The 26,434-nt window shown below is 34.0% G+C and overlaps 6 protein-coding genes across 10 annotated transcripts; 2 read left to right on the plus strand and 4 right to left on the minus strand.

Moving 5' to 3' along the window:
- On the plus strand, nucleotides 761–6,993 carry LOC104722790 (oxysterol-binding protein-related protein 2A-like). Of its 5 annotated transcripts, none has more exons than XM_010441023.2 (11): nucleotides 761–1,614; nucleotides 3,199–3,564; nucleotides 4,271–4,340; nucleotides 4,546–4,901; nucleotides 4,993–5,148; nucleotides 5,248–5,415; nucleotides 5,510–5,650; nucleotides 5,747–5,977; nucleotides 6,105–6,218; nucleotides 6,312–6,505; nucleotides 6,632–6,993. In XM_010441023.2, the coding sequence occupies exons 1-10, from the start codon at nucleotides 1,153–1,155 to the stop codon at nucleotides 6,480–6,482; spliced, it is 2,235 nt and encodes a 744-aa protein (XP_010439325.1). In that variant the 5' UTR covers nucleotides 761–1,152; the 3' UTR covers nucleotides 6,483–6,505; nucleotides 6,632–6,993. The 5 variants fall into 5 exon arrangements, with proteins under 5 accessions (XP_010439325.1, XP_019088667.1, XP_010439326.1 ...); XM_019233122.1 differs by having other exon boundaries at nucleotides 764–1,614; nucleotides 6,637–6,993; XM_010441024.2 differs by having other exon boundaries at nucleotides 787–1,614; nucleotides 3,202–3,564; nucleotides 6,637–6,993.
- LOC104722791 (putative methyltransferase DDB_G0268948) lies at nucleotides 7,133–8,299 on the plus strand. The gene is made up of 2 exons (XM_010441027.2): nucleotides 7,133–7,347; nucleotides 7,427–8,299. The coding sequence occupies exons 1-2, from the start codon at nucleotides 7,198–7,200 to the stop codon at nucleotides 8,063–8,065; spliced, it is 789 nt and encodes a 262-aa protein (XP_010439329.1). The 5' UTR covers nucleotides 7,133–7,197; the 3' UTR covers nucleotides 8,066–8,299.
- Nucleotides 11,962–12,411, minus strand: LOC104722794 (putative lipid-binding protein AIR1B). Its single transcript, XM_010441029.2, has one exon. It carries the CDS (start codon nucleotides 12,341–12,343, stop codon nucleotides 12,014–12,016), a length of 330 nt encoding a protein of 109 aa, XP_010439331.1. The 5' UTR covers nucleotides 12,344–12,411; the 3' UTR covers nucleotides 11,962–12,013.
- Nucleotides 15,758–16,431, minus strand: LOC104722792 (putative lipid-binding protein AIR1B; the record flags this gene model as incomplete). Its single annotated transcript, XM_010441028.2, has 1 exon — nucleotides 15,758–16,431. A coding segment is annotated over one exon (435 nt), but the record flags the coding sequence as incomplete, so codon positions are not given.
- LOC104722795 (putative lipid-binding protein AIR1B) lies at nucleotides 21,806–22,432 on the minus strand. The gene has a single exon (XM_010441030.1). It carries the CDS (start codon nucleotides 22,382–22,384, stop codon nucleotides 22,040–22,042), a length of 345 nt encoding a protein of 114 aa, XP_010439332.1. The 5' UTR covers nucleotides 22,385–22,432; the 3' UTR covers nucleotides 21,806–22,039.
- Nucleotides 24,452–25,654, minus strand: LOC104727838 (glycine-rich cell wall structural protein). Its single transcript, XM_010446907.1, has 2 exons — nucleotides 24,880–25,654; nucleotides 24,452–24,792 (listed from the first exon to the last, which is right to left on the minus strand). Exons 1-2 carry the CDS (start codon nucleotides 25,652–25,654, stop codon nucleotides 24,452–24,454), a joined length of 1,116 nt encoding a protein of 371 aa, XP_010445209.1.

Consider the following 26,434-nt stretch of genomic DNA (forward strand, 5'->3'; position numbering starts at 1 on the left):
GAAAATGGCTTACACGTCAAAATAATTAGATAAAGACTTTATAAGCATTCCAGTCCATTTCAATTTTTCCAACAAAGTTGACAACCTATAAACATCTCAATCTAACAACATATACACGTCTCATAACGAATCGGCATCAAATTTGTAACAACCGGAAAAACATTTATATGTAGTGTATAAACACTATTCTTAATGTATAACCTACCTAAACTGTATATAAAAACAACTACAACAACTTTTTTTTATTTATTTATAAAGTGAATCGTAACTTCCTGATGTGGATTACTAACAAAAGTTTAAACAATGGCTATAGAGAGATGCTCAGGTTTATCCTCAACGGCTGCTGCTCCAATTTTTATATTTCTTTTAACTTTTTTATTATTTTTTTATTTTTTATTTAGGAAATTTCAGTTGAATTGTGGATAAAATGATTTTTATTTTATTTTAACAAATCAGAGAAACACTTTCAAGTCTCTCAAATGGAGCTTGAAAATCAAGCTAGGTGGTTAATTAATGTTGTGGACCTTTTCCTACTTTAAAATTAAATATAAACAGATCCTCTTTTTATAACAAACAGTATCTTAATCAAGGATTAAAAAAATCAGAAGATCAAGGAAAAAAATAATTTACTTACCATTTATATCCTCTTAAACATTACAAAATTACAATACAAAGCCATCGTCTTAAATTTTTTTCCCCAACCTTCGTTCCCAACCTCTTTCTGAAACAATTCACACCATCACATACACACACAACTATATAATATAAACACATTACAATGTATATATATATATATAAGTTTTAATTTACACATAAAGCCTTTATAATTGGGGGTTCAAAGCTTCACGCAGTCTCACATTTAAGCAACCTCTCTCTCTCTCTTCTCTCTCTTCTCTGAGAAATCTCAGTTTCAGAGCTTTTCTCTCTCTCTCTCTCTCTCTCTCTCTCTCTCTCTCAGGTTCCTTTTATTCTTCGTCTTCTTTCTTCGATTTTTACCTCCAAATCTGCATGCTTCGATCTGGTATCATCACTGAATAAAGATTCAAATACGATGAATGTGCTTCGTTGTTTTATGATCTGAGATTATTATTATTAAAAATCCCACGGCGACGGCGGAGGAAGAGATTGATTGATTGATTAACAAAAAAAAAAATGAGGGTGAAGGAGTTGCATCCGCTGTGTTGTATCACACTAGAGAGTCCACAAGGGATTAATAATAATAATAACAACAAGTCACCGGAAGAGACGGTGAAGACGACGACGACGACGGCTTTGACTAGGTCGAGGAGTTTACCGGCGAAATCGTTGTTGACCGGTGTTGGATCCAGAGTGATGACATCGATTGGATCAGAGCAGCATCAGGCGGAGACGGTGGCTGGGATCTTATACAAGTGGACTAACTTTGGCAAAGGGTGGAGATCTAGGTGGTTCCTCCTCCGTAACGGAATCTTGTCTTACTCTAAGATCCGTCGGCCGGAGAATTTGAATCTTCTCTCTCCTTCGTCTGATGATGTGAGGTTAATCGGAGATATCTCCGCAGATCGTCTCTCTAGGATGGATAGTTGTAGTGGTCGCCGGAAACAACATAAAACCGTCGGCATTGTTCATCTTAAGGTACAATATACTCAAATTTGATTTTTCCAAAAAAAAAAATTCACCTGAGATATGATTTTATTGATTTTGTTTTTGGGGGAAATGGAAACAACTATTTAGTTAGAGGAAAGAACCAGTGGTTAATAGAATTGTTCATTGTGTTCTTGTGAAAAAAGATAAACCCTAAAATGTGTTAGTACTCTCTTGTCCTATGACCTTTCATCATCATCAGATTCATCACCGCTTTTTTTATTTCTTGAGTCTTTTGACTCTTGATTGACCCAATTTTTTTTTTTTTTTGGTTCATGTGTATTATTAATATTAATCTTGATTGTATTTTCCAGCTTTGAACTTGCTGTTAATCTCTTAGTGGGTCACATCAACAGGTGCTTATGTTTGTTTTTTCAAAATTTAAATTTTTTTTTTTGGTGGTTGCTACAATCTGGTTTAGGGTTTTGTTCAGTGGTCACATTGTTGTTTTTTTTTTATAAGTTGGTTTCTTTGTGTTTGTATGTGTAATAATAAGGTCCTCTTCTCCATCTTCAATGTTTTTGTATATTTTTTTTGATTGGTTTCAAGATTAACTCGTTTGCCATCCGTCAAAAAATGTGGATTCTTTTATTTTTTGTTTGTTGGGGGAGAAGAAAAAGCCAAAAGATGCCTATAGATATGTCAATTTTTGGTCACTAGAACTAAAAACTTTTTCAGTTGCATAACTAAAACAAGTCTTTTGAGTTTTGGACACTTTTGACAATTTGTTCTTTGGTGCTTCTTTGCCCCTTTGCATGTGCTTGCTTTGATTTGTCTTGTTGGCAACGTAAGTTAATGGGTGGGTATACGCTTTTTAAATTTTTTCATTGTCATCTTTTACTTTGGAATCCTCTCCCTTAGCTATAAGAAGGCTATAAACTATATCTACATCTATCTTATATATTAATATTACTCAATATGGGTTTTTACTTCTCTACGATTATCCTATGTATTTAAAATATATCTTTTCTTTTTATTGCGATTTTGGACATGTTTGGTGTGTTTAATTAGTTTGCTTGGAAATAATGGAGGTGTGGGGTCTTGCCAATTATATTAAAAAAAAAACTTGTGTTGACATGCTTGACAATGAGAAAACGATGGATTGTTCTGTATTTTAACAGGCATATTCTTTTGTTGAACTTTTAAAATTTACATTCGCCTAATCCAAAATACACCAAAGCTGATCCAGACATAAGCTTTAGATTTTTTTTCTTTTGTTTCTGTTTTGCTTACAGATAATAAAACTTTTGTCTTTCTCAACCTATAGATCTAACGTGCCTTATCCAGTCTTAAAGTAAATTCTTCATGGGCCCAGCTTTGATTTCTACCTAGTTCCAAATCTGTATCTCCAAACTTTTTTCGAAGTTCTTTTCAATTCTTAGGGTCCATTTTTGCTTTTTATAGGATGGAACTTTAGATCCTTCCATCCAGAAACTGATTTCTGGTGAGTTTTCTTTTTCTTGTTTGATGAATTTGTGGTCACAAGTTTTTTCTTTTGCTTTTGTTGTTGGAATGGTCCTTTGCTGGGTTCTCTTTTTCTCTTACTGGTTTGATTAAGTTGTGTTTCTCCTCCAGCAGGTTTCTTCTTTCAGAGAAAGCAAGTCTGATGATAGAAAGTTCTATATATTCACAGCAACCAAGACTCTTCATCTGAGGACTGATTCTATAAGTGATAGAGCAGCTTGGTTACAAGCATTAGCATCTACAAAATGCATCTTTCCTCTGCGGTCGCTTAATGGGGATTTCACTTTCATATCACCAAAGGATTTGTCCATATCAACTGAGAGGCTAAAAAAACGGTTGCACGAAGAAGGAATGAATGAGAATCTTGTAAAAGAGTGCGAACAGATCATGCTCTCAGAATTTTCTGAAATGCATGGACAAGTTCAACTTCTACATGAAGAACGGACTAATTTGATTGACGCATTGAGGCAGCTGGAGGTAAACTTAGTTTATTTCCTTAATGCTTTTTCTTTTTGGTTTGTGTGATCTCTTGATGCTGTGCTCTTTGTTTCTTGTGAAACCCCTGTGCATATCTAATAGCCTGCAAGCCATATTTTTAGTGAAAACTATACTTAGTCTCGGTTCAGGTTTGGTCTTAGTTGTGGCTGAACTATGGAAATGGTCTTGACTTTGCTTTTGACTGGAATAGTGTGTAGTGCTTTCTAAATCTATATTTCAAAGTTTGACAACTGCAAAGTAAATATAATTTTTCACCTCTTTTTCTGAACTCATGAGAGAGGTGGGCGGGTAAGTTGGTATTATTGTTCAAGAATTTAATAAGAGTCCCCTATTGTCTCCTTGAAAACTCCTAAAACAGGTCATAGTCATATCACCTTGTATAAACTATTGGTACACAGCGAATGGATTGCAATAGTTCTGGCCAAATATAAGTTGCTGTCGAGTATCTGTTTCACATTTATTTTGTCCATCTTTTATGTGGATATGTGGAGTGTGGACCATGGTCTTGACAAAATTATGAAGTTGATACATCTTGATAAAAGCCTAAAAACGTGTTCGTGTGTCTTGGATATGGATGTGGGGACCATAGTGTAATTTGCAATTGGAGTGACATCTCTAGTCATGTTACTTTTCAGCGATTTTATCCATGTTGGCTACTGAATGATGAGAGTTTTCTTTTGTACAGGCAGCTAATCTCGAAGCTGGTGCATCAGGGAAGCATGAATTTCCAAGTCTAGGACGTGGAAAGTATAGTGGTACATACTCTTAACGCTTAATCCCTCATTCTCTGCTCCAGTTTTGCTTTGATTATGCAAGTATATGAAGATTCTCTTTCGTTTTCTCACTGTCCTTATATGTTCTTGTGGTTGTAAGGCATTGAATGCTTTCAGCTTTTCATGCTATTTTGCTTAATTGCGTAGGCTTCGTTTGTAAGTTTGCTTGACATTATTTGGTTTCTAGAATGCAGCACAACTGCTTCATCTGATGGTAAACAAGAGTTTGAGGATGTGTCTGAGGAAGATGAGCCTTCCTTCCATGACACAAAGGAGTACTTTAATGAACCTAATGTTGGTTCTGTTACAAATCTAGCTACTTCTGGATACCCGAATATCAAGAGAAGAACAAAACTTCCTGATCCAGCTGAAAAAGAGAAAGGTGTCAGTCTTTGGTCTATGATCAAAGACAATGTTGGAAAGGATCTCACCCGAGTTTGTCTCCCTGTGTACTTCAATGAACCAATATCATCCCTCCAAAAATGTTTTGAAGACTTGGAGTACTCGCATTTTTTGGACCGAGCATACGAATATGGAAAATCTGTAAGTGACAGCAAAGTCTCTTAACACTTATATAGTTGTTATATAAACGTTCTCTTAATCTTATATTGACTTAAGCATGTTGGATTATTAGGGAAATGGTCTCCTAAGAGCCTTATATGTTGCTGCTTTTGCGGTCTCTGGATATGCTTCCACTGAAGGCCGACACTGTAAGCCATTTAATCCTTTGCTTGGAGAAACCTATGAAGCAGACTTCCCGGAAAAGGGAATCCGTTTCTTCTCTGAGAAGGTATGCCACATAAATTTTAACTCAAAGCTAGAATGTGGAGAACATAATTGTTGGAATCTTTCCCAAGGCTATAGAATATCCTTCTTTTGGTTATAATAGGTCAGTCACCATCCAACTGTTATCGCCTGCCACTGTGAAGGTAAAGGGTGGAAGTTTTGGGGTGACACTAACCTCAGGTCAAAGTTTTGGGGGAGATCGATTCAAGTCGAACCTGTCGGAGTTTTGACTCTGGAGTTTGATGATGGAGAAGTATTTCAATGGAGCAAGGTATATATATAAATTATAAACTACTACTTTCAAGTTGCTTTTGTAGATTTTGCTGTTGGCCCTGAAATAACTTTGGACTTATCTTTGTTCTTAGGTAACATCAACTATATACAATATCATACTAGGTAAACTCTACTGTGATCATCATGGGGTGATGCAAATCCGTGGGAACCGCCAATATTCTTGTACGCTCAAGTTTAAGGAACAATCCATTCTTGAGAGAAATCCCCACCAGGTGAGTCAAAAGGATATGCTTTGTATATGTAACAAATGAATATTAGAATTTCTAATGCATGTGGCAGCCGAATACTTAAAATATACACATACGTAGGTAAATGGTTTTGTAGAAGACGTAGCTGGGAAAAAAGCAGCAACAATATTTGGTAAATGGGATGATAGCCTTTACTATGTATCCGGTGATGGAATCAGCAAGACGAAAGTCAGTGATCCCGCATCAAATGCCTCGTTACTGTGGAAAAGGACCAAGCCACCGCCTAACGTCACTAGATACAACTTAACCTCATTCGCCATTACTCTGAACGAGCTAACACCGGGTTTGCAGGTATGTGTAGATGTATTGATCTTGGTTTTATTATGTATATGGAATCCTGTTTCTTGTAGACATGCTAATGCCTAATCGTTTTCTATAGCCTTGTCTGATCTTGTGTTTCATTGGATCATAAATTTAGGAGATTCTTCCTCCTACAGACTCTAGGCTCAGACCAGATCAACGGCATCTCGAGAATGGTGAATATGAGAAGGCAAACTTAGAGAAACAACGGTTAGAAAGAAGGCAAAGAATGGTATGTCACCTTAGCATTTTATTTTCTAAAAATCTTTATTGTTAAATGGTGAAGTTACGTTCTAAGAATTATAACTGCTTGGTTTTTCTGCAGTCACGGCAACTTCAAGAAAGCGGGTGGAGACCGAGATGGTTCGAAAGAGAAGGAGAAAGCGAAACCTTCAAGTACACGGGTGGTTATTGGGAAGCACGAGGACATGGAAATTGGGATGATTGCCCCGACATCTTTGGGGAGATCACAGAAGAGCTAGTGGATTCCGCTTAGAAAGCTTCTTGATTTCATTCCAGGTAATATAACTCATCCTACCAGCTCTTGTATCAGCAAAACACCCGAACCACCAAAGCCTAGTGTGATTTCAAAACAAAAACAACGTTCTTACGATTTTTTCGTTTCTTTTATGGAATCTGCTTAAGAGAAGATCTTCATCCGGACCGCAATGGATTTGTTTACACAGCAAACCATGGATCATAAGTTCAGGTCTCACTTCTCTGCATGAAACAGGGCGTAGAACAAGAACAAGATCAGAATTCAGAAAGCCTTTGGTTATACTTTTTGTAATCCTTATCTCCTAAAGGGTCCTCCTCCTTTTGAGTCTTAAGAGTGTCACTGTAAAGTCCTTCTCTCTATCTCTCTTCCGCTTTTCATTCTCTATCTTCCCTTGTTAAATAGTTGAGATTAAGAGTAGGTTTGGTCATATACATTTGGACAAGTTCATTGTAATCCATTTGTATTTAACTAAAAAAAATATGCGTAATAAATATAAAATCCAGGCAAAGACTACACCTGTAGCCCTTTTACAAACTACCGTAAACCATAAATTGATTTAAACCGGAAAATCAAATTAGCTGACCAAAACAAAACCGGTCAAAATCAACGAGGAGGAAATAGCAAAATTGTATTTCGCAACTTGTCGTCTCCTCTATTATTAAGAGCAGACTGAGAAATTTGAATCGAAGAAGCAAATCGCAATAACCAAAAAATGTCAGGAGTTTACGATAACCAAGCTGATATCTACTTAGACGCACGCCCTACTTATCCCTCCGATTGGTACTCCAAGCTCGCCGCTCTCTCTCACCGTCACAATCTCGCCTGGGACGCCGGAACCGGAAACGGCCAAGCCGCCATTGGCGTATGTATTCTCTCCTCCCTCTCTGTCTTCTTTCTTTCTTTTATTACATTTTCCGATTTGATTTTTTCACGTACTTTAGATCGCGGAACACTATGATAGAGTAGTCGCGACGGACGTGAGCGAGACGATGTTAAATCTCGGGAAACCGCATCCGAAAGTAACTTACCACCATACGCCGTCGTCGATGACGGAGGACGAGATGGTGAATCTGATCGGGGGAGGAGAGAGCTCTGTTGATCTGATAACTGTAGCTACCGCCGTACACTGGTTCGATCTTCCGAGATTCTACGCCGTCGCGAATCGTCTCCTACGTAAACCAGGAGGAATCATCGCCGTGTGGAGCTACAACAATGACATGGTGGTGAGTCCCGAGTTCGACTCGTTGATGGCTCGGTTCAACGCTGAAACGCTGCCGTATTTTAAATTCTCAGAGAGTCAGTATTTTTTGGACGGGTATAAAACGCTACCGTTTCCGTTCGAGAGCGTGGGTTTGGGCTCTGAGGGAAAGCCCATTGAGCTGGAGATGAAGAAAACGATGTCGTTCGAAGGACTCTTGCGGATTCTGAGATCGTGGTCTGCCGTTGGTGCTGCCAAGGAGAAAGGAGTAGATTTGTTGTCGGATAATATAGTGAAAGAGCTTGAGACGGCTTGGGGTGGTTCTGAGCTGGTTCGAACCATTGTGTACAAGACGTTCATGCTCGCAGGAACCGTTCGTTAGAATCTCTAGCGTCTTCTAAAATTGGGATGGCTAATGATAAAATTTAAACCTTATGAAGTTACCAAAAATAAATAAAAATAGAAAGATTAAGTTTATTTTACCTTTTGTTCATTTGATACAACCAGGGCCGGCTCAAAAATTTATTGGGCCTGGTGCTAAAATAATTTTTTTTGGAAAAATTGTAGGCTAAATATGTAACATTTCTAAGATTTGAACCTTTTTTTAATAATTATTTGATTTTTTAGGGCCTTCAAATGTAATTGTAAAGAAAAAATTGATAAAAAGTTGGGACCCGGTGCGATTGCACACCCCAAGAGCCGGGCCTGGATACAACAGTTGAAGAACATCAAAACGAACATGTGAAAACGTTACGAATGTTTTCACTTTATTTCAAGAACATAGATTTAGGTCGCGTATAAATTATTAAAGAAACATACTTTGCATGCACCATTAACTATTATTATTCGATATTACGGAATTTGTCTGCTTATATAGTATCATGAGAGGATTAACTGCATCTGAAACCAGCTGGAGGAGGTAAATTGCAGAGTCTAAGAACCTCATTAACTCTCAGGTTGATCCTCAAGAAATCGAGGGCTGTGATTTGAAGAAACTAGAGAAGGGTTTAAGGAAAAACTCTTTATTATTGTATTGTTTTCTTAATCAATGATACAAGGGTTTATATAACACTAGGTCTTAGGGTTTACAAGAATATTAGGGTTTATAATAACAAAACCCAATATGGGCTGTCGGCCCATATACCAATACTCCCCCGCACGACAAACGTGGTACGCAAAACGCAAACTTTGCAATAGAAAAGCGGAACACGTATGTCGTGGACACTTGTCATGGACGGACAAATCATGTCAACAAACTCCTCATGGGTGGAATTTTTATCTTGAAAAATCATGCAATCTCCACAAATAATGGACGGGTATAAACTTTTATCTTGAAAAATAGGGGTGGAACTTTAGCTCGTCTTCGGTCTTCGGTAAAAGGGAATAACAACATCCCGTGTGTGCAAATCCTGCAATCTCTACAAATAATTGTCCTAATCTCGGACAGTCCACAAATCGGACCAAAAAGAAATTGACCTAAAACATGAGCGTTCCAAACAACTCCCCCGTAATGGTAAAACTATTACCAAATAAAAACATAGAAAAATCATAACCAAACCCATGTAAACCATGAACCCTAGAACCCTAGAACCCTAGAACAATCATCAATTGTTTAAATGAAAGTAAACCCCAATTAATTATTGCAATAAAATAAGACCCAAAACCAGTAAAAAAAAACCTATGGCAATACTCCTAAGCACCAACCCAAAATTGGATTAACTAAAGAAACAATAATAAACTAAAACCATGCATGTGTATGTCAAACCACACATCAACGTTGCTTCAGGTCATCTTCGTCGGGTTCGTCTTCATCACTACCATCGTCTTCACATCCCATGATCATTGGGATCACAAGAACACTAACGCGGAAACTTTAATTTATATCCACAAAAATCGTCTCCTCTATTACCATGAAGAAACTAGAGAAGAGTTTAAAGGAAAACTCTTTATTATTGTATTGTTTTCTTGCTAGTAATTGGATCGAGTCTCTCGGACACATCGGAGCTTGAGGTGGTGGAGCTTAGGACATTGTGAAGCCAAGGAAGACGAGGTTGATGGTGAGGAAGAGAGCTATAGTGTTTTTCATCATGTTCTTTGAACCCATGATTTAAATATGCTAGTTAAGCTTCCTTTGTGTGTGTTTGAGAGAAGTGTGGAGTGATTAGTTTGGGAGGCAGGGTGAGGGTTTGTATTTATAGTATTTTAGAAGGTTTGGTTGGATGCAATTTAAGATTTCTTTAACGTCTAGTTATAAAAAAGTCAACTGAAATAGTGATAAAGGGTTTATCACTAACCAAGTCTCTTCAAGGATAAATGTAACTTCTGGTCTACAAGTTACAAGTAGCAAGATTTGCATCTTCTCAAGCTCATCTAGAGAAGAGGTTTGGCGCGCAAGGAACATTTTGTCAAGCCCCAAAACAGTACATATCGGCCATATAGCCTTACAATAAATATTTAAGGTAATATAAAAAAATGTGCTCAGTCTACAAATGAAAGGTTCGGCAATGAAATTTATGAAAAACTTCGGTTCAGTATTCAAAATCCACAATTCATAACTTACTTTAATCGGTCATATATGTGCAATATCATGTATAGATCCGTATTGTCATTTTTTTTTATTTTTGGTGAATTTTCAGTCATATCCAAAGTTCTAGGGGTATAAAGGATAATCTTGACAGCCAAGCAATTAGGAATATATATTTAGATTTCCTTTCGTTAGATATGTAATTACATATCTTTAAGTTTGTATTTTGAATAAATAGAGACCTTTAGGTTACATAATCAAAAAATACAAATCATTGTTCATATTTGATATTCTCTTGTCATGGTATCAAAATCAGGTTGATATTTGATATTCTTTTAATCACTTCTCTGGACTGCAACCATTTACTGTAGTTGATAATTTAGTAGACTTCTGCAAATATGTATAGATGAACATTTCAGTATCATTTTGTTTAATTATGGTTGGTAATAAATTTTATTTTTTGGCTCGGTTTAATTGTTAATTACCTCATAGAACCAATATAGATCCGGTTCCACAAAATTTTTAGATTGGGTTTTTTGGTTTCGTTTTTGTTTGATCAGAGTCCCAAATGCAAGAAAGGCTTAACTCGATCGGCTCTAACGCTCGCTTAGTAAACATGTTGCTTTACGCTTTTTAGCCTTCTCTCGCTGTTTATTTGCTTACAATTTGAGAGTATAAAAAGGGTTTGAGTATGTTCTTTTAACACATAAAATTGAACTTTCGGACAAGTACACAACCGACTGGATGCAGGTGATACAGCTGCTTGTTGGGAACGACTTGGACAAAACACTCTGGTTCCTTTTGAACTACACATTCCAAAATGCTATCCATTCAATTTGGATGGAGAGAAACAACAGACGCCGTGGAGAATCACCCTCATAGGTGGAGCAAGCTGGTGAAGTTTATAGACAAGAATGTCCGTAACAGGGCTAGTACCATACCGGATAACTGGATAAGGATGACACTCTCATTCAGACTTGGTTTGCAACAAGGTTTCACTAAATTTTATGGTTTCTTCTCTTTTTTAAAACAAGTACACAAAATTTAGAAAAACAGTTTGTACGGCTGATGCAAAACTTTTATTTTTTATTTAAATATAATTTAACATTAGATTCAAAAAAAAAAAATTGAACTTTCCGTCTGTACGTGGTTTTCTTAGTCCAATCTAAATATTTTGGTTCACAATATATATAAATATATTACGGTTATATTATCCTTTTTTTTTGTTAATGAATACAAATTTAGTATATTAAAAAGATCAAGGTAAAATATTGTGACGGCGGGATTCAGACGAACTTGTTACGTATGTATTTGGACAATTCATTCAAAAAAAAAAAAAATGTATTTGGACAAACAGTAAACCAATGCACACAAGTAATTATGATCGATCCTAAACCATTGCAACTTAACTAACCCCTTTTAAATTCGGACAGAGATGATTTAGGCTCAAAACCTTTTTGGGACAAGGCTACTGGAATACTTTCGGTCCATTCAGTTTCGAGGTGGCGTAGTTAAAACTTGATATCCGAATTCCCAATGGTATATTGAAACTTGATGAAATAACAAAAACAGAAAAATTAAACATAGAAAAGATGAAGTGCATTTTACTTTTTCATCTGAAATACGAGATACAACAGATAATTAACTTGAAGAAGACAAATACGAAAATGTGAAAACAGTACGAGTGTACGACTGTTTTCACTTTATTTATAACAACAACGTAGATCATGCTAAAACACATAATTAGAAACATACTTGCACCATTATAGGAAGGAACCGGTTTTCTTATTTAGTCTTATGAGAAGTTTAAGCGCATCTGAAACCAGTTGGGGGATTGACACCGCAGGTATTAAGAAGCTGACCAAGTCTCACATTGACGTCCACTAGATTGAGGATATTGATTCTAACGGCATTGCAGAGGCATACAGAGGCCACAGAGGCGTCAAGCCCAGCCACGAGAGTGCAGCATTGGCTTACACTTCGAGGATTGATGAACACGTTGAGGCCAAGCACGTTGACACAAGCTTGAATGTCTCTAGGACACGTCGGAGCTTGAGGTGGTGGAGCCTGGGCCACGGTGAAGCCAAAGAAGACGAGGTTGATGGTGAGGACGAGGGCTATTGTGTTTTTCGTCATGTTTTTTTAAAACCATGTTTTGAAAAGGCTGATTAAGCTCTCTTTTTGTTTTGGAGATGAGTGTTGTGAGTAATTTGGGGAGGTGAGGGCTTTTATTTATAGTTGAAACTTACAAGAAAGAAAAAAAGATTGGCTGATTGAAGAATTCGCTTACATCTAATTAAATGCCAACTGAACTAATTACTCATTTGGTTAATGAACTAATGTAATATTTGGTCCCACAAGTAGCTTGCATAAGTTGTATATCAAATTAAAACCTCATTCAGAGTCCAGAGGAAAGGTTTGGCAAGGAACATTTCCTCGAAAATGTACGTTATCTATATCTAACAAGGTTGTTTATTCCTGAATCCTCCTGCATGGCTGGACACATTTGTTTTTTCTTTCCCTTTTTTCTATTAATTTTACATTTACCTAATTGCTGCTCACTCTGTAAAATATGTATGTAAGTACGGTAATCTCTGTATATATAATTGATGGTGAAAACGTCATCCGGTTAATATTTTTGACCCACTTCAAACCAAGATGACTAATAATCAACCAACTTTGGGATAAAGTGATTCTATGCTAACGCGTTTGTACATAGAAAATGAGACTCAGTTTTTATTTTTTACTGCTATATGCTTTAGCGGCATTTCATAAAAGTGGAGTAGTATTTTCCTATATATATATATATATATATATATATATATATATATATTTTAAATCTCAAGATATATAAACTCATCTACAGTATTTATAATGGAAATCAACCATATAAGTTTAGCATATATATAGTTTTAAACATTACAGCATAAGGCACCAAATTTAGTTTGAGTTTTGGTTTAAAATGTATTCTTTCTGTCCCATATAAATGATGTTTTTTTTCAAGTTAAATATATTTTTCTGAATAAAATATTATATATTTTACTTCTAATTAATTATAAAGATTACATTATCTTTGAATTATTCCTGAAGTACAGGATTATCCTTCATATATTATAATAAATTATAAAGTGAAAATATTTCAGACGTATTGATTTTAAATTGTTTTTTTTCAATAACAAAAGTGATTTGAAGAAATATTTATCAAATTTAAAACGGAAAGAGTATTAAATATTGTATAAATTTCACTATCCATTATTATGTTTTGTTCAAAAGAGACTAAATATAAAAGTCATGAACAATAAAACCAATATTCTTCTGTTAATAGAGATTTGGTTTTAAGCTCTCTTTGTGTGTTTGAGAGAAGTGTAGAGTGGTTAGTTTGGGAGGTGGTGTATTTATAGTTTTGTAGAAGGTTCGGTTGGATGTGGTTTAAGAATTCTCTAACGTCTAAGTTATAAAAAGTCAACTGAAATAGTTATTAAGGGTTTATCACTAACCAAGTCTCTTCAAGGATAAATGTAACTTCTGGTCTTACAAGTAGCACGAGTTGCATCTTCTCAAGGATATCAAATCTCATTATATCTAAGCCTCATTTAGAGACTAGAGAAGAGGTTTGGCGGGCAAGGAACATTTTGTCAATCCCCAAAACAATACATATCGTCCATATAGCCTTACAATAGATACTTTAGGTACTATGAAAAATGTGCTCAGTCTACAAATTGATCAAGGTTTGGCAATGAAATTTATGTAAAACTTTGGCTCAGTTAAAGTCAAACTCCACAATCCATAACTTACCTTGGTCGGTTATATGCAATGCTATCATATATAGATTCGTATTGTCAATTATTTTCTGTGATTTTCACTGATATCCAAAGTTCTTTTGGTATTAAGGAAAATAGATATATAGAAATAGATAAAACGGTGACACTACAAAGTTCTTTTGGTATTACAAATAGATATTTAGATTTCCTTTTCGTTTGATATTTTTTTACATATCTTTAAGTTTGTATTTTGAATAAATCACATAATCAATAACACAAATCATTCATATTTGATATTCTCATGTCATGGTATCAGATTCAGGTTGATACTTGATATTCTCTAATGTTCTTGTCAATTGGAATATTGCAACAATTTAGTAGATTTTTGAAAATATATGGATGAGTATTTCAGTATCATTTTGTATAATCCCGGTTAGTAATTAATAGCTATGCCGATAAATTTTTATTTTTGGTTGGGTGTAATTGTTACATCATAGATCCAATATGTAGATCCGGTTCCGCTATTGTTTTTTTTTTTTATTTTTATCTTTAGTTCCAATATGTAATTCCAATATAAGAACCAATATAATTCCAATATGTAAATTTTTGTTTTTATTTTTGGTTTGGTTTTTGATAGCTTTTGTTTGATCAGGATCCCAAATGCAAGACAAGCTTAACTCGGCTCTAACGCTCGCTTAGTAGATACAATAAAACCTCTATAAATTAATAATGTTGGAACCATGAAAATCTATTAATTTATAGAGGTTTTAATTTTTCGATAAATTAATAATTATTAATTTATAGAGAGACTTTTCTAATTTGGTAAAAAAAATTAAAAAATAAGATTTAATCGTTATAACTAATATTTTTAGAAAATCAATTACAAGGAAAATAAAAATTATCATGTTTTGAATATAACACTTAAAAATTTTTATATAGTAAAATTATTAAAAATGAACTCTAATAAAAATTGATGTGTATATATATATATATATTTAGATAAGTTTATATAATTATTAATTTATATTATTGATGGGACCATATATTTACAAAGGATTTTAAAAAAAAAAATATTATCTTAATATATTATCGAATTGTATCCAAAATTACACTAGTCCCATTTTGAGACCGGAAAAAATTATTAATTTATAGAGATTATTAATTTACCGAGTATTAATTTATAGAGGTTCTACTGTATGTTGATTTGGCAACGCTTTTTCGCAGTCTCTGGCTATTTATTTGTTTACCATTTGAGAGAATTAAAGGGTTTCGATTTGTTGAAAAAAAAAAGGGTTTCGATATGTTCATTGAGTACATAAAATTGAACTTTCGGTCTGTATGTGGTTTGCTTGGTCCAATCTCTTGGTTTCTGAATCAAAAAAAAAGAAAAAAAAAATTGCTGCACAATATTACAGTTATATCATCCTTTTTTTTGGTTAATAAATAATGAGTACAATTTTATTAAAACAATGAAGGTAATATTGGGCCGGAGGGATTCAGACAAACTTGTTACCAAGTAAGTATTCATATCAGTCTCAGGTTACTTATGTATTTGGAAACCCCTAAACCAGTGCACACCAAGTAAGTCTGATCGATCTTAAACCAATCCAAAATAACTAACCCCTCTAAACTTGGACAGATATGATTTTAAGCTGAAAACCTTTTTGGGACAAGACTACTGAAATACTTTCGGTCCATTCAGTTTCGAGGTAACCTGAACTTGATATCCCAATTCCCAATGGTATTTTGAAACTTGACGTAATAACAGAAATAGAACAAATAAAATTTAAACAGAGAAAAGGTGAAGTGTATTTTACTTTTTTCATCTGAAATAAAAGATACAACATGTATATGGAAATTTAACTTGAAGAAGACAAACACGAAAATGTGAAAACAGTACGACTGTTTTCACTTTATTATAACAACAACATAGATCATGCTAAAAGACATAATTATTATAGAAACATACTTGCACCATTATTACCCGATAACACAGAACCGGTTTTCTTATTTAGTCTTATGAGAAGTTTAAGCGCATCTGAAACCAGTTGGGGGATTGACACCGCAGGTATTAAGAAGCTGACCAAGTCTCACATTGACGTCCACTAGATTGAGGATATTGATTCTAACGGCATTGCAGAGGCATACAGAGGCCACAGAGGCGTCAAGCCCAGCCACGAGAGTGCAGCATTGGCTTACACTTCGAGGATTGATGAACACGTTGAGGCCAAGCACGTTGACACAAGCTTGAATGTCTCTAGGACACGTCGGAGCTTGAGGTGGTGGAGCCTGGGCCACGGTGAAGCCAAAGAAGACGAGGTTGATGGTGAGGACGAGGGCTATTGTGTTTTTCGTCATGTTTTTTGAAAACCATGTTTTGAAAAGGCTGATTAAGCTCTCTTTTTGTTTTGGAGATGAGTGTTGTGAGTAATTTGGGGAGGTGAGGGTTAGTTGTGAGTAATTTGGGGATGTGAGGGTTTGTATTTATACTTACAAGAAAGAAAAAAAGATTGGCTAGCTGATTGAAGAATTTGCTTACATCTAATTTAATGCCAACTGAACTGATTACACATTTGGTTAATGAACTAATAATGTAATATTTGGTCCCGCCACAATTAGCATGCATGAGTTGTAGCTTCTTTACATGATTACATCAAAACCTCATTCAAGTCCTAAGAAGAGGTTTGGCAAGGATCATTTCGTCAAAAATGTACATTTTTGTATTTCGTAAAAAATGTACATAATTTAACAAAGTTGTTATTTCTGGATCATTTGTTTTTTGTTTTTTTTTGTTTTTCTTTCTATTATTTTTATTGACCTAATTGCCGCTCACTTTGTGATACATGTATGTATGTACAATAATCTATATAATTGATAGTGAAAACTTCATCCGGTTAATATTTTCGACCCACTTCAAACCAAAATGGCTAATGAACCAACCTTGGGATAAAGTAATTTTTAGTTTCTTACGCTAACGTTTGTACATAGGAGATGAAATTCAATTTTTGTTTTTAGTTACTGCTAATTTAGCGGCATTTCATAAAAGTGGAGTAGTATTTTCTTTTTTTTTTTTTATTTTATAACTCACAAGGTATATATTCTAAACCTCATCTAGAGAATTTTAGTATTTAAATGGAAATCAACCATACTGACTGTAAGTTTAGTATACAGTTTTAAACAATACAACTAGATTAAGATCCGTGCTAGAGCACGGGTTGAAATTTATTTTATTTATATTGTAATTTTAATATAAAATATAATTTATGTGATTGTTTTTAAAAGTTTTTTTGGATAAAACATTATGCAATAAAACTATATGCTAAATATGATAGCTTGAAAAAGACACATATTTTGTAAGTTTTATATTGTTAATAATTCTAGATAAGTATCTGTGCTATAACACTGGTTAAAATTTATTTTACACAAAATTTTATATATTTTATATTTTAAAATAAAAATTTAATATGTTGTATTAGGTTATATATACGAAGTTATTTCAACAATGTATATTCTACATCATGACTTAAATGTCATTATAAGACTTACTTTTGTAAATATTAAAATTTTGACCCGTTACTCAGTAAAATTTTTAATTCAATAGAAATTATTTATAAAGAATAATATTACTAAAACTTGAATATTTTATAGATCGAACAATTTCTATTTGTTTTTAAAAATTCAACTTATCGTATATCCGGAAATAAAACTATTTTTTAATTATGATATTTTTTTGTTTCACAAAATAGACTTATATATAAAAATGATGGTGAAGTATAATGATAATTAACAAATTAATATGTTAAGTTAGATATCAAAATATTTTATTTGATGAATAATTTAGTAAAAGAAATTAATATGGTAAGTTAGATGATATGATTCTTTAGAATATTCTCTTTAAGATTTTTGGTATAACCTATTTGTAACCAATTAATTTATCATTAATGCATAACCTATTTATAACCAACTTATTAAAATTATATAGTCTACAAAACAATGTTGTGTACTCCCGTTTTATTATAAAGGGGATAACGTCCCTCCAACTTACGTGCCTAATCAGTCATAAATTTGCAATTGAATTTAGTTATTGGTCCCGATTGGTAACGAATGTTACTTATGGCTTTAAAGACTTTAACTTTAAACTTTTAGTTGTAGAGAATTTGGCTGTAGATGCTTTGACTGTAGAAACGTTAACTGTTAAAATTTGATTGGTAACAAATACTTTTAAAACTGAAGCTTTTACTTTTATTATTAAAATATATTAAAATGATGATAATGAAAATAAAAATAATTATTATTGAAATGGATCTTAAAAGAAGCAGAAAAAAATAAGAATAATTAATGTGTAAAAATAATTAATGTAAAATTCATATATAAACTTTTAGAGAGCTTTTAAGCCCTGTTTTAAAAATTCCCGCCTAGCACCGATTACGCCCCGCAAAATCGCTAGGCCGACCCTCTCCGCCTCGATTAATGACTAATCCCCGCCTAATATCAATTGTCCGATTATGTCTGTCTAATTTGATTATAATCTGTCAAATCCGAGTACTTTCCGCTTAATTTTGTGTATACCGATTATTTTTGGAACTAAATATAAATCAGACATAAATATTTTTGTTATTTCGACATTTAAATTAATAGTTTATGATGTTTTACAATAACTAATGTATAAACTTTTAATAAAATCATAATTTTAAAGACAATACTATAGTTTTATACTTTTCTTTTAATATAAACAGAATTATACATATATTTAGTACAATATATTTTAATTTTATTACTAATTTAATAAAATAACCCTAAAATTAGTCTCCGATTTTCTTGCTAGGCGCTAGGCCCACCCCGACCGCCCGACTAGCGCCTAGTGTTTTCTAAAACAGGACTTTTAAGTATAATGGGGAGAAAAAAAAAGTTTTATATTTGTTTAATTTTAAAGCCTGGTTTTGACACTTTAAAAAAATCTGAGAAAACAAAGAAGGAAAAACAAAAGTGACTTACAAAGCTTTTAAAAAAATAAAAGTAAAAAAAATCTAATGGGCAAATAAATGACTTTCAAGGCTTTAATTTTTTTAAAATCTTAAAAGTCTTGTACCATTGAGGGCCATTGACTGTCATAAATCCTTATTGTCAATTCTATACTAATATCAAAGGCCTTTGTGCCGGTTAGTAAACCTGGTGGCCATGGCGCAATTTGGAAATTGGCTTAAATGGTTTTTCGATCATGGAAGAAAGGGAGCAACCATTCGGCAAGTTAGGTTAGTTACTTGTACCATTGTGAAGTTGTTCATTAAAATAAAATCAGAACTATCTGGATTTAGTGTTTATAATTGTGATATTGCAGCAATGTTGTGGCTGCCACAGATGTTACCCTCTTGGCCCTTGCTGGGATTGGCTTACGGTATAATAAGGTAGACTTGCATCATATGTTTATAACCCACATACTGCACATAGATTCAAAAGATTATATGTATCACTTTTCGAGATGATAAGGAGAGCATCTGGTGTTGATTGCAACTGGTATCTAATGTGGCAGAAACTTGCGTTTGCATCCTGTAAAAGAAATGCTGGAGCAACCGAAGGGATTAATGTATTGATGGAGAAGAAGAATTTTGATGGGAAGTGGGAATATGGTATATCGTGCATTGAGTACACAGAATTTGATAAATTCGGAATCTCTCCTTCCTCAAATGGGTATGATATTTCTATCATTGAGTTTGTTCTTCTTAAAGTGCATATCCGAGAACTGATTCATAGTATCTCTGTTTTAGCTAAAAAATGTGTGAATTTATCCTCTCTTTAGTTGTATGTCTATATTGCAGTCTAATGCTTTTGTTAATTCATCTTCTGCTTTCTAATTCCATTTCTAATTCAGTTTTAATGTATAATTTTTTTAAATTAAGTTGAAAATAAATTTATATATTTAGAAACTACTATCATAATTTTTTTTTAATTACAAATCCATAGTTTTTATATATATAGTTATCGGAAAAAGTTGTAGATAGTTTCAAGCTCGAGGAAAATTGATAGTTAGTCTATACTAGGTTAGAATCCACGCTATAATGCGAGTTAGTTTTTTATTTTATTTATTGTTATATATTCTTTTAATTCGATTTCATAATTTAATATTTATTGTTTGGAGTCAAGTTTCATAAACTTTGGATAATTGTAATGCTAATTTTTTTTGGTTATTTTGTTATTATTATTTACATCATTATATGATAATTGAGTTTTTGAATGTCTGTCTTCTTGTTTGGGGTTATTTGGTTTATATAGTTGACGGATTGAACTTATTCCATCGGTGAAAGACAAGAAAACGCAAATAATATTTTAGTCTATGATTTATAAGAATAAAAAAATACAGCAAAAATAATAACAAAAAAAGAAAAACTAAAAACCAATATATTATCAACAAACACTGATAAAATCTATATTAAAGATGCAATTTAAATTCCATTTGAATATAACATACATTTAATTTTATTGATTTGATGAAAACTGAACATTGTGGATTCACTGTATTTACATCCAAAATCTTAAGTATTTTTTCAGAGTTTTAGTAACAGAAGAATATAATTTTGAAGTAGAAAAATAAAACTTACTTTTAAGATAATAAAATAAAATATATACTCAGAAACAAAATTTATCAAAATCAAAAACTCAAGTATCATATATTGATGTAAAAAATAATAACAAAAAAAACAAAATTAATATTAAAATTATCAAAAACTAATGAAAATTGATTCCAAACAACATATGTTAAAGTTTAAACAATGAAATTGAAAAGAAAAAAACAAAACAAAAAAAGATAAAAAACTAACTTGCAGCGTAGCGCGAATTCCAACCTAGTTCTATACTAATATTAAAAGTTCTCTACTTCGATGAAGAGAACGGATATAATTTCTGTTAAACTGGAACTGGGTTTATGATTTTAAGAATTCTCTAGCGTCTAGTTATATAAAACGTCAACTGAAATAGTGTTTAAGGGTTTATCACTAACCAAGTCTCTTGGTTGTATGGTTTCGCATTTTAACCATAATTTAGAAGAATATATATAAAATTAATCAACAAATGTAACTTCTGGTCTTACAAGTAGCACGAGTTGCATTGCATCTTCGAACGGATGGATATTAACTCCCAAGATATTTAAACCTCATCTAGCTAGAGAAGAGTTTGGCACGCAAGGAAAAATTTGTCAAGCCCCAAAACATCTCGGCCATAGCCTTAATTATAATAGAGACTCAAGGTAATATAAAAATGTGCCCAGTCTACGAAGCAAAGGTTTGGCGATGAAAGTTGAAACTAATGTAAAACTTCGGCATGCAGTTAAAGTCAAATTCCACAATCCATAACTTTCTTAAAGCGGTCATAAATTTGCAATAGAATCAACTGTCATGGATCCGTATTTTCAATTCCTTTTAGTGATATATACACATTTTCACTGATATATACAAAGTTCTATTCATTCATTATTCATTTGTTTACGATTTGAGAGAATAAAAGGGTTTGGCTATGTTCTTTGAGCATATACAATTATTGTTCAGAATATATACATATATACATTCAGTTATATTATATATATATATATTGTGTCAATGAAGATAATTTTAATAAAACAATGAAGGTAATATTGGGCCGGTGGGATATTCAGACAAACCCTAAACCATTCCAAATTAACTAACCCCTCTAAACTTGGACAGAGATGATTTTAGGCTCAAAACCTTTTTGGGACAAGGACTACTGAAATACTTTCGGTCCATTCAGTTTCGAGGTGACCTAGTTAAAACTTGATATCCCAATTGACCAATTCCCAATGGTAATATGATACTTGACGAATAACAAAAATATAAAGTGAAGTGTATTTTACTTTTTTTCATCTGAAATAAGAGATACAACATATATGGAAATTTAACTTGCAGAAGACAAATACGAAAATGTGAAAACAGTACGACTGTTTTCACTTTATTATAACAACAAGATAGATCATGCTAAAACATATTATTATTATAGAAACATACTTGCACCATTATTATTCGATAATACAGAAATGGTTTTCTTATTTAGTCTTATGAGAAGATTAAGCGCATCTGAAACCAGTTGGGGGATTGACACCGCAGGTATTAAGAAGCTGACCAAGTCTCAGACTGACGTCCACTAGATTGAGGATATTGATTCTAACGGCATTGCAGAGGCATACAGAGGCCACAGAGGCGTTAAGCCCAGCCACGAGAGTGCAGCATTGGCTTACACTTCGAGGATTGATGAACACGCTGAGGCCAAGCACGTTGACACAAGCTTGAATGTCTCTGGGACACGTCTGAGCTTGAGGTGGTGGAGCCTGGGCCACGGTGAAGCCAAAGAAGACGAGGTTGATGGTGAGGACGAGAGCTATCGTGTTTTTCATCATGTTCTTTGAAGCCATGTTTTGAAAACGCTGATTAAGCTCTCTTTTTGTTTTGGAGATGAGTGTTGTAAGTAATTTGGGGGAGGTGAGGGTTTGTATTTATATAAAAATAAATAAAGATTGGCTGATTGAAGAATTCTTAAATGCCAACTGAACTGATTACACATTTGGTTACTGGNCGCTGATTAAGCTCTCTTTTTCTTTTGGAGATGAGTGTTGTAAGTAATTTGGGGGAGGTGAGGGTTTGTATTTATATAAAAATAAATAAAGATTGGCTGATTGAAGAATTCTTAAATGCCAACTGAACTGATTACACATTTGGTTACTGGTTAGTGAACTAATGTAATATTTGGTTCCACAAGTAGCATGCGTAAGTTGTACTAGTGGATTTCAACCATCTAATCGATAATTTTGTAGATATCATTAATATTTAATACATTAGATGAACATTCAGTTTTAGTTCTTAATCAGTTGATCATTAATCTTTTTTGTTCAGGCCCTGAACTTCAGGGTAATTGTTATAGAACCAATATATAAGGTTCGGCTAAATTTTGGTTTGGTTGGTTCGGATTGAGATGCAAATAATAATTTATCTGTCTAGTCTCTAAGCAATATTATATTGATAAGAATTATTTTAAAAATATATCATCTTTTTAGAAAATTGATTGAAACCCAAAAATTATTTATAGGTTTGGTTTGATCAAATTCAGGTTTACTTAATAATTTCAACAACTCTACACTTTGTTTTAAAAGCATATATCTTCATGTTCGAGCAGATACTATATATGAAACCTACATGCTTTCATTAGATCTCTCTTTTTAACAAAGTTTGACAGATACATGCAAAAGTACTAATTAATACACATACACACAAATAGAGTGCATCATAGTTTTAAATTAAGTATTAATGTATGAAACACATCACATGCACGACAAAAAATGTTTAATCCTCAACGGATTCAACTCTCTCAACCACGTCCATTCCTCTCCTCTAATCCTTTTTCCCACTCATAGCTACAAAAACTCTTAGTCTGGGATTATTCTATAGTGGAAACATGAGTGTTTTTTTATTTTTCACTTCTCTCATCAGCAATATATTTCTCGGGGACTAGCTTTTTGAGGTGTTATGATATGCAAAAGTTTGCCACAATTAAGATTTTGATGATTGTACTTATAGTGTTTAGAAGCTTTAACTAGTTGGCTTACGTTGAATATTGTGACTAAATATTCTCTACCTTAGTCATTTGTCATTTTTTTTTGGTTTTTGATAAAAGCTTACGAAAAGTTTATGGACACAGTAACAACGTAGAATATCGAAATCGTGAAAAAAATGAAATATTTTTGCAGAATGTCATAAGTGAGAAAGAAAAAAAAAACTTGATTTGATTGCATATCTGCGGAAACTGGGTTGTATTGGTTATTTGCGCCGATGAGGTTGGTTAATTGATTTGATTGCATATCTGCGGCGATGAGGTTGGTTGAGTTAAAAACTGTGATAAAAAAGACTTGCGGATCGGAATCACGAATTCATTCAGCACTTTTCTGTAAATATAATTTATTAATTACGTAGCCACAGTTGTAGCTTTTGGTCCCTCTACACTCTACAGTCTACATGTGGCCAAGGTTGCAGACTTGCAGTTTGAGGAAAAGGTTTGGCAAGTAAATTTAGTGATGCGAACACACATTTCGTGAAGTCCGAAAACTCTAAAAAAACAAAGTTAATAATTTAATACACTTAAAAGTACAGAACCTAAACGATGTAAAAATAAAAAAGGTATATATCCAAGGGTTTGTGCTAATATTGTTATTGTATCAACATACACTAAACCTGCATAGTGCATTATATATACACTTAAGATCGTTTAAATAACTGTTAACAACATGAAAAATCATAAAGTCATGTAAATAAAATTAAAGTGGAAAGAATACATTAGCCCATCTAATTAAAGACTTAACGATCTAGGTAACGTAGGGTGAAGCCCACCTCAATGCCTAACATAGTTTGTCAATGGAACAAGTGGTACATAACCATCGAGTGAACATTTTGAAGTCTTATAAATACCTACAACCTCACTTAAATTTAGTTCACCAGTATCCATACATAATCCTCCGTTGAGGACATATCTCCATCGAAAAAATGGATAAAAAATGTACGAAAGCATCCCTAGCTTTTGTCTTTGCGCTCATCATCCTCTTCTTAGGCCACACCGAAGGGCAGCCTCGTCCCCGCACACCACCTACACCATCAACCCCAAGAACTCCACCAACTAATCCTTCGCGTACACCATCTTTGTCTCCTCCAAGGAGTTCACCAACTTCTCCTCCGCGTACACCACTAGGTCCTCCTCCTAGAAATATCCCAACCACTCCTCCACGAACGCCTTCGATCTCTCCACCAAATTTTCCTCCACAAACACCACCAATGCCTTCTCCAAGAACTCAACTAACTTCACCGCCGCGTGCACCACCGCAGTCTCCACCAAAACCTACAACAACTTCTCCTCAGCGTGCACCACCAATGTCTCCACCAAGAACTACACCAATTTCTCCTATGCTTGCACCATTAATTTCTCTACCAATGCTTCCTCCACGTGCATCTCCAGTGTTTCCACCAATTTCTCCTCCACGGACACCACCAGTTCCTTCTCCAAGGATTCCCCCAAGCACTTCCCCACAGACAACACCAATTTCTCCTCCAACGAGTCCACCAAATTCTCTTCCACAAACACCACCAATGTCTCCACCAAAAAAATCACCAACGTCTCTCCCGCTTGCACCACTAGTTTCTCCACAAAGGAGTCCACCAAATTCTCCTCCACGGGCACCACCAATGCCTCCTCCAAGAACTTCACCAATCTCATCGCCACGTGCACCACCACAATCTCCGCCAAAGCCTACACCAACTTCTCCTTCGCTTGCACCACCAATGTCTCTGCCAAGAACTCCATCAATTTCTCCTTCACTTGCACCAGCAGTTCCTCCACCAATGCTTCCTCCGCGTGCACCTCCAATGTCTCTACCAACGCCTCCACTATCGCCTCCTCCACAGACACCATTAATACCTCCTCCGAGAACTCCACCACCGCCTCCCCCGCGTGGCACATGCCCAAGGATTGGTGTGAAACTACGAATATGTGGCACTATTCTAAGTATTATTGATGGTTTCCTAGGATTTGGAAGGGCACAACCATGTTGTTCTCTCATTCGTAATCTGTCTGATGCTGACGCACTTGCTTGCCTTTGTGAATCAGTGAGAGCTCCACGTCGCAGTATCTCTCCTAATATCATCAACCTCTATAGAATTTGTGGTCGTAGGGTTCCTCCGGGCTTCACTTGCCCATAACCACCTCATTTGCCCCACAATATACTAAAACTCATTTACTATATACACTTCGTCCGTAAGTTTCTTTTATATACTATATCCCAATAATCCAATAAAACATAAATAAAGTTTGTATGATATTTGATTGTGTCTTAATTTCTTTTCTAATCAAGTTGGAGTAACAAATATTGTTAGGGAAAAAAGAAAAGCAATTAAAGAATTCAATTAATCTTAAACAAAGTGATTTCGTTTCTGATCTCCGCTTTAATAAGCTTTCATAACTCTTCCATATGGGAAACAAATATATGCATTTATAAGATAATGAAAAGACTCATCAGCAATCAAAGCTTCTAAATAACGACTGGCATCGGCGGTCTATATATGAGTAATTGTTTTATCTCTCGACTATAGAGTTTGGTGAAGCCACCATTAACCAGAGCATCGGTGGGTGTGGATTCTTCTAAATGTGTTGCCCTTTTGGCGACGACATATATTGTTTTGTTATATTTAAATTTATAGATTTACAACTTAAAATCAATTAACAAATAATAGATTGAAACATGTTTCTTATACATACTTTAGACGTAAAATTTCTAATTAATATCTTTCATCAGTTTAGATCTATTGGAATATATATGTGGCGGTTTTGGCATTGTCAAGTAGTTAAGTGTCTATGTTTCTAAAGGATTGAGGCAAGTTTTTAAAATAAGACAGTTTAGTTCTTAAGAATATTATAATCTAATTTT

This window comes from Camelina sativa, chromosome 11 (genome assembly GCF_000633955.1).
Source record: "Camelina sativa cultivar DH55 chromosome 11, Cs, whole genome shotgun sequence".
Taxonomy (NCBI): domain Eukaryota; kingdom Viridiplantae; phylum Streptophyta; class Magnoliopsida; order Brassicales; family Brassicaceae; genus Camelina; species Camelina sativa.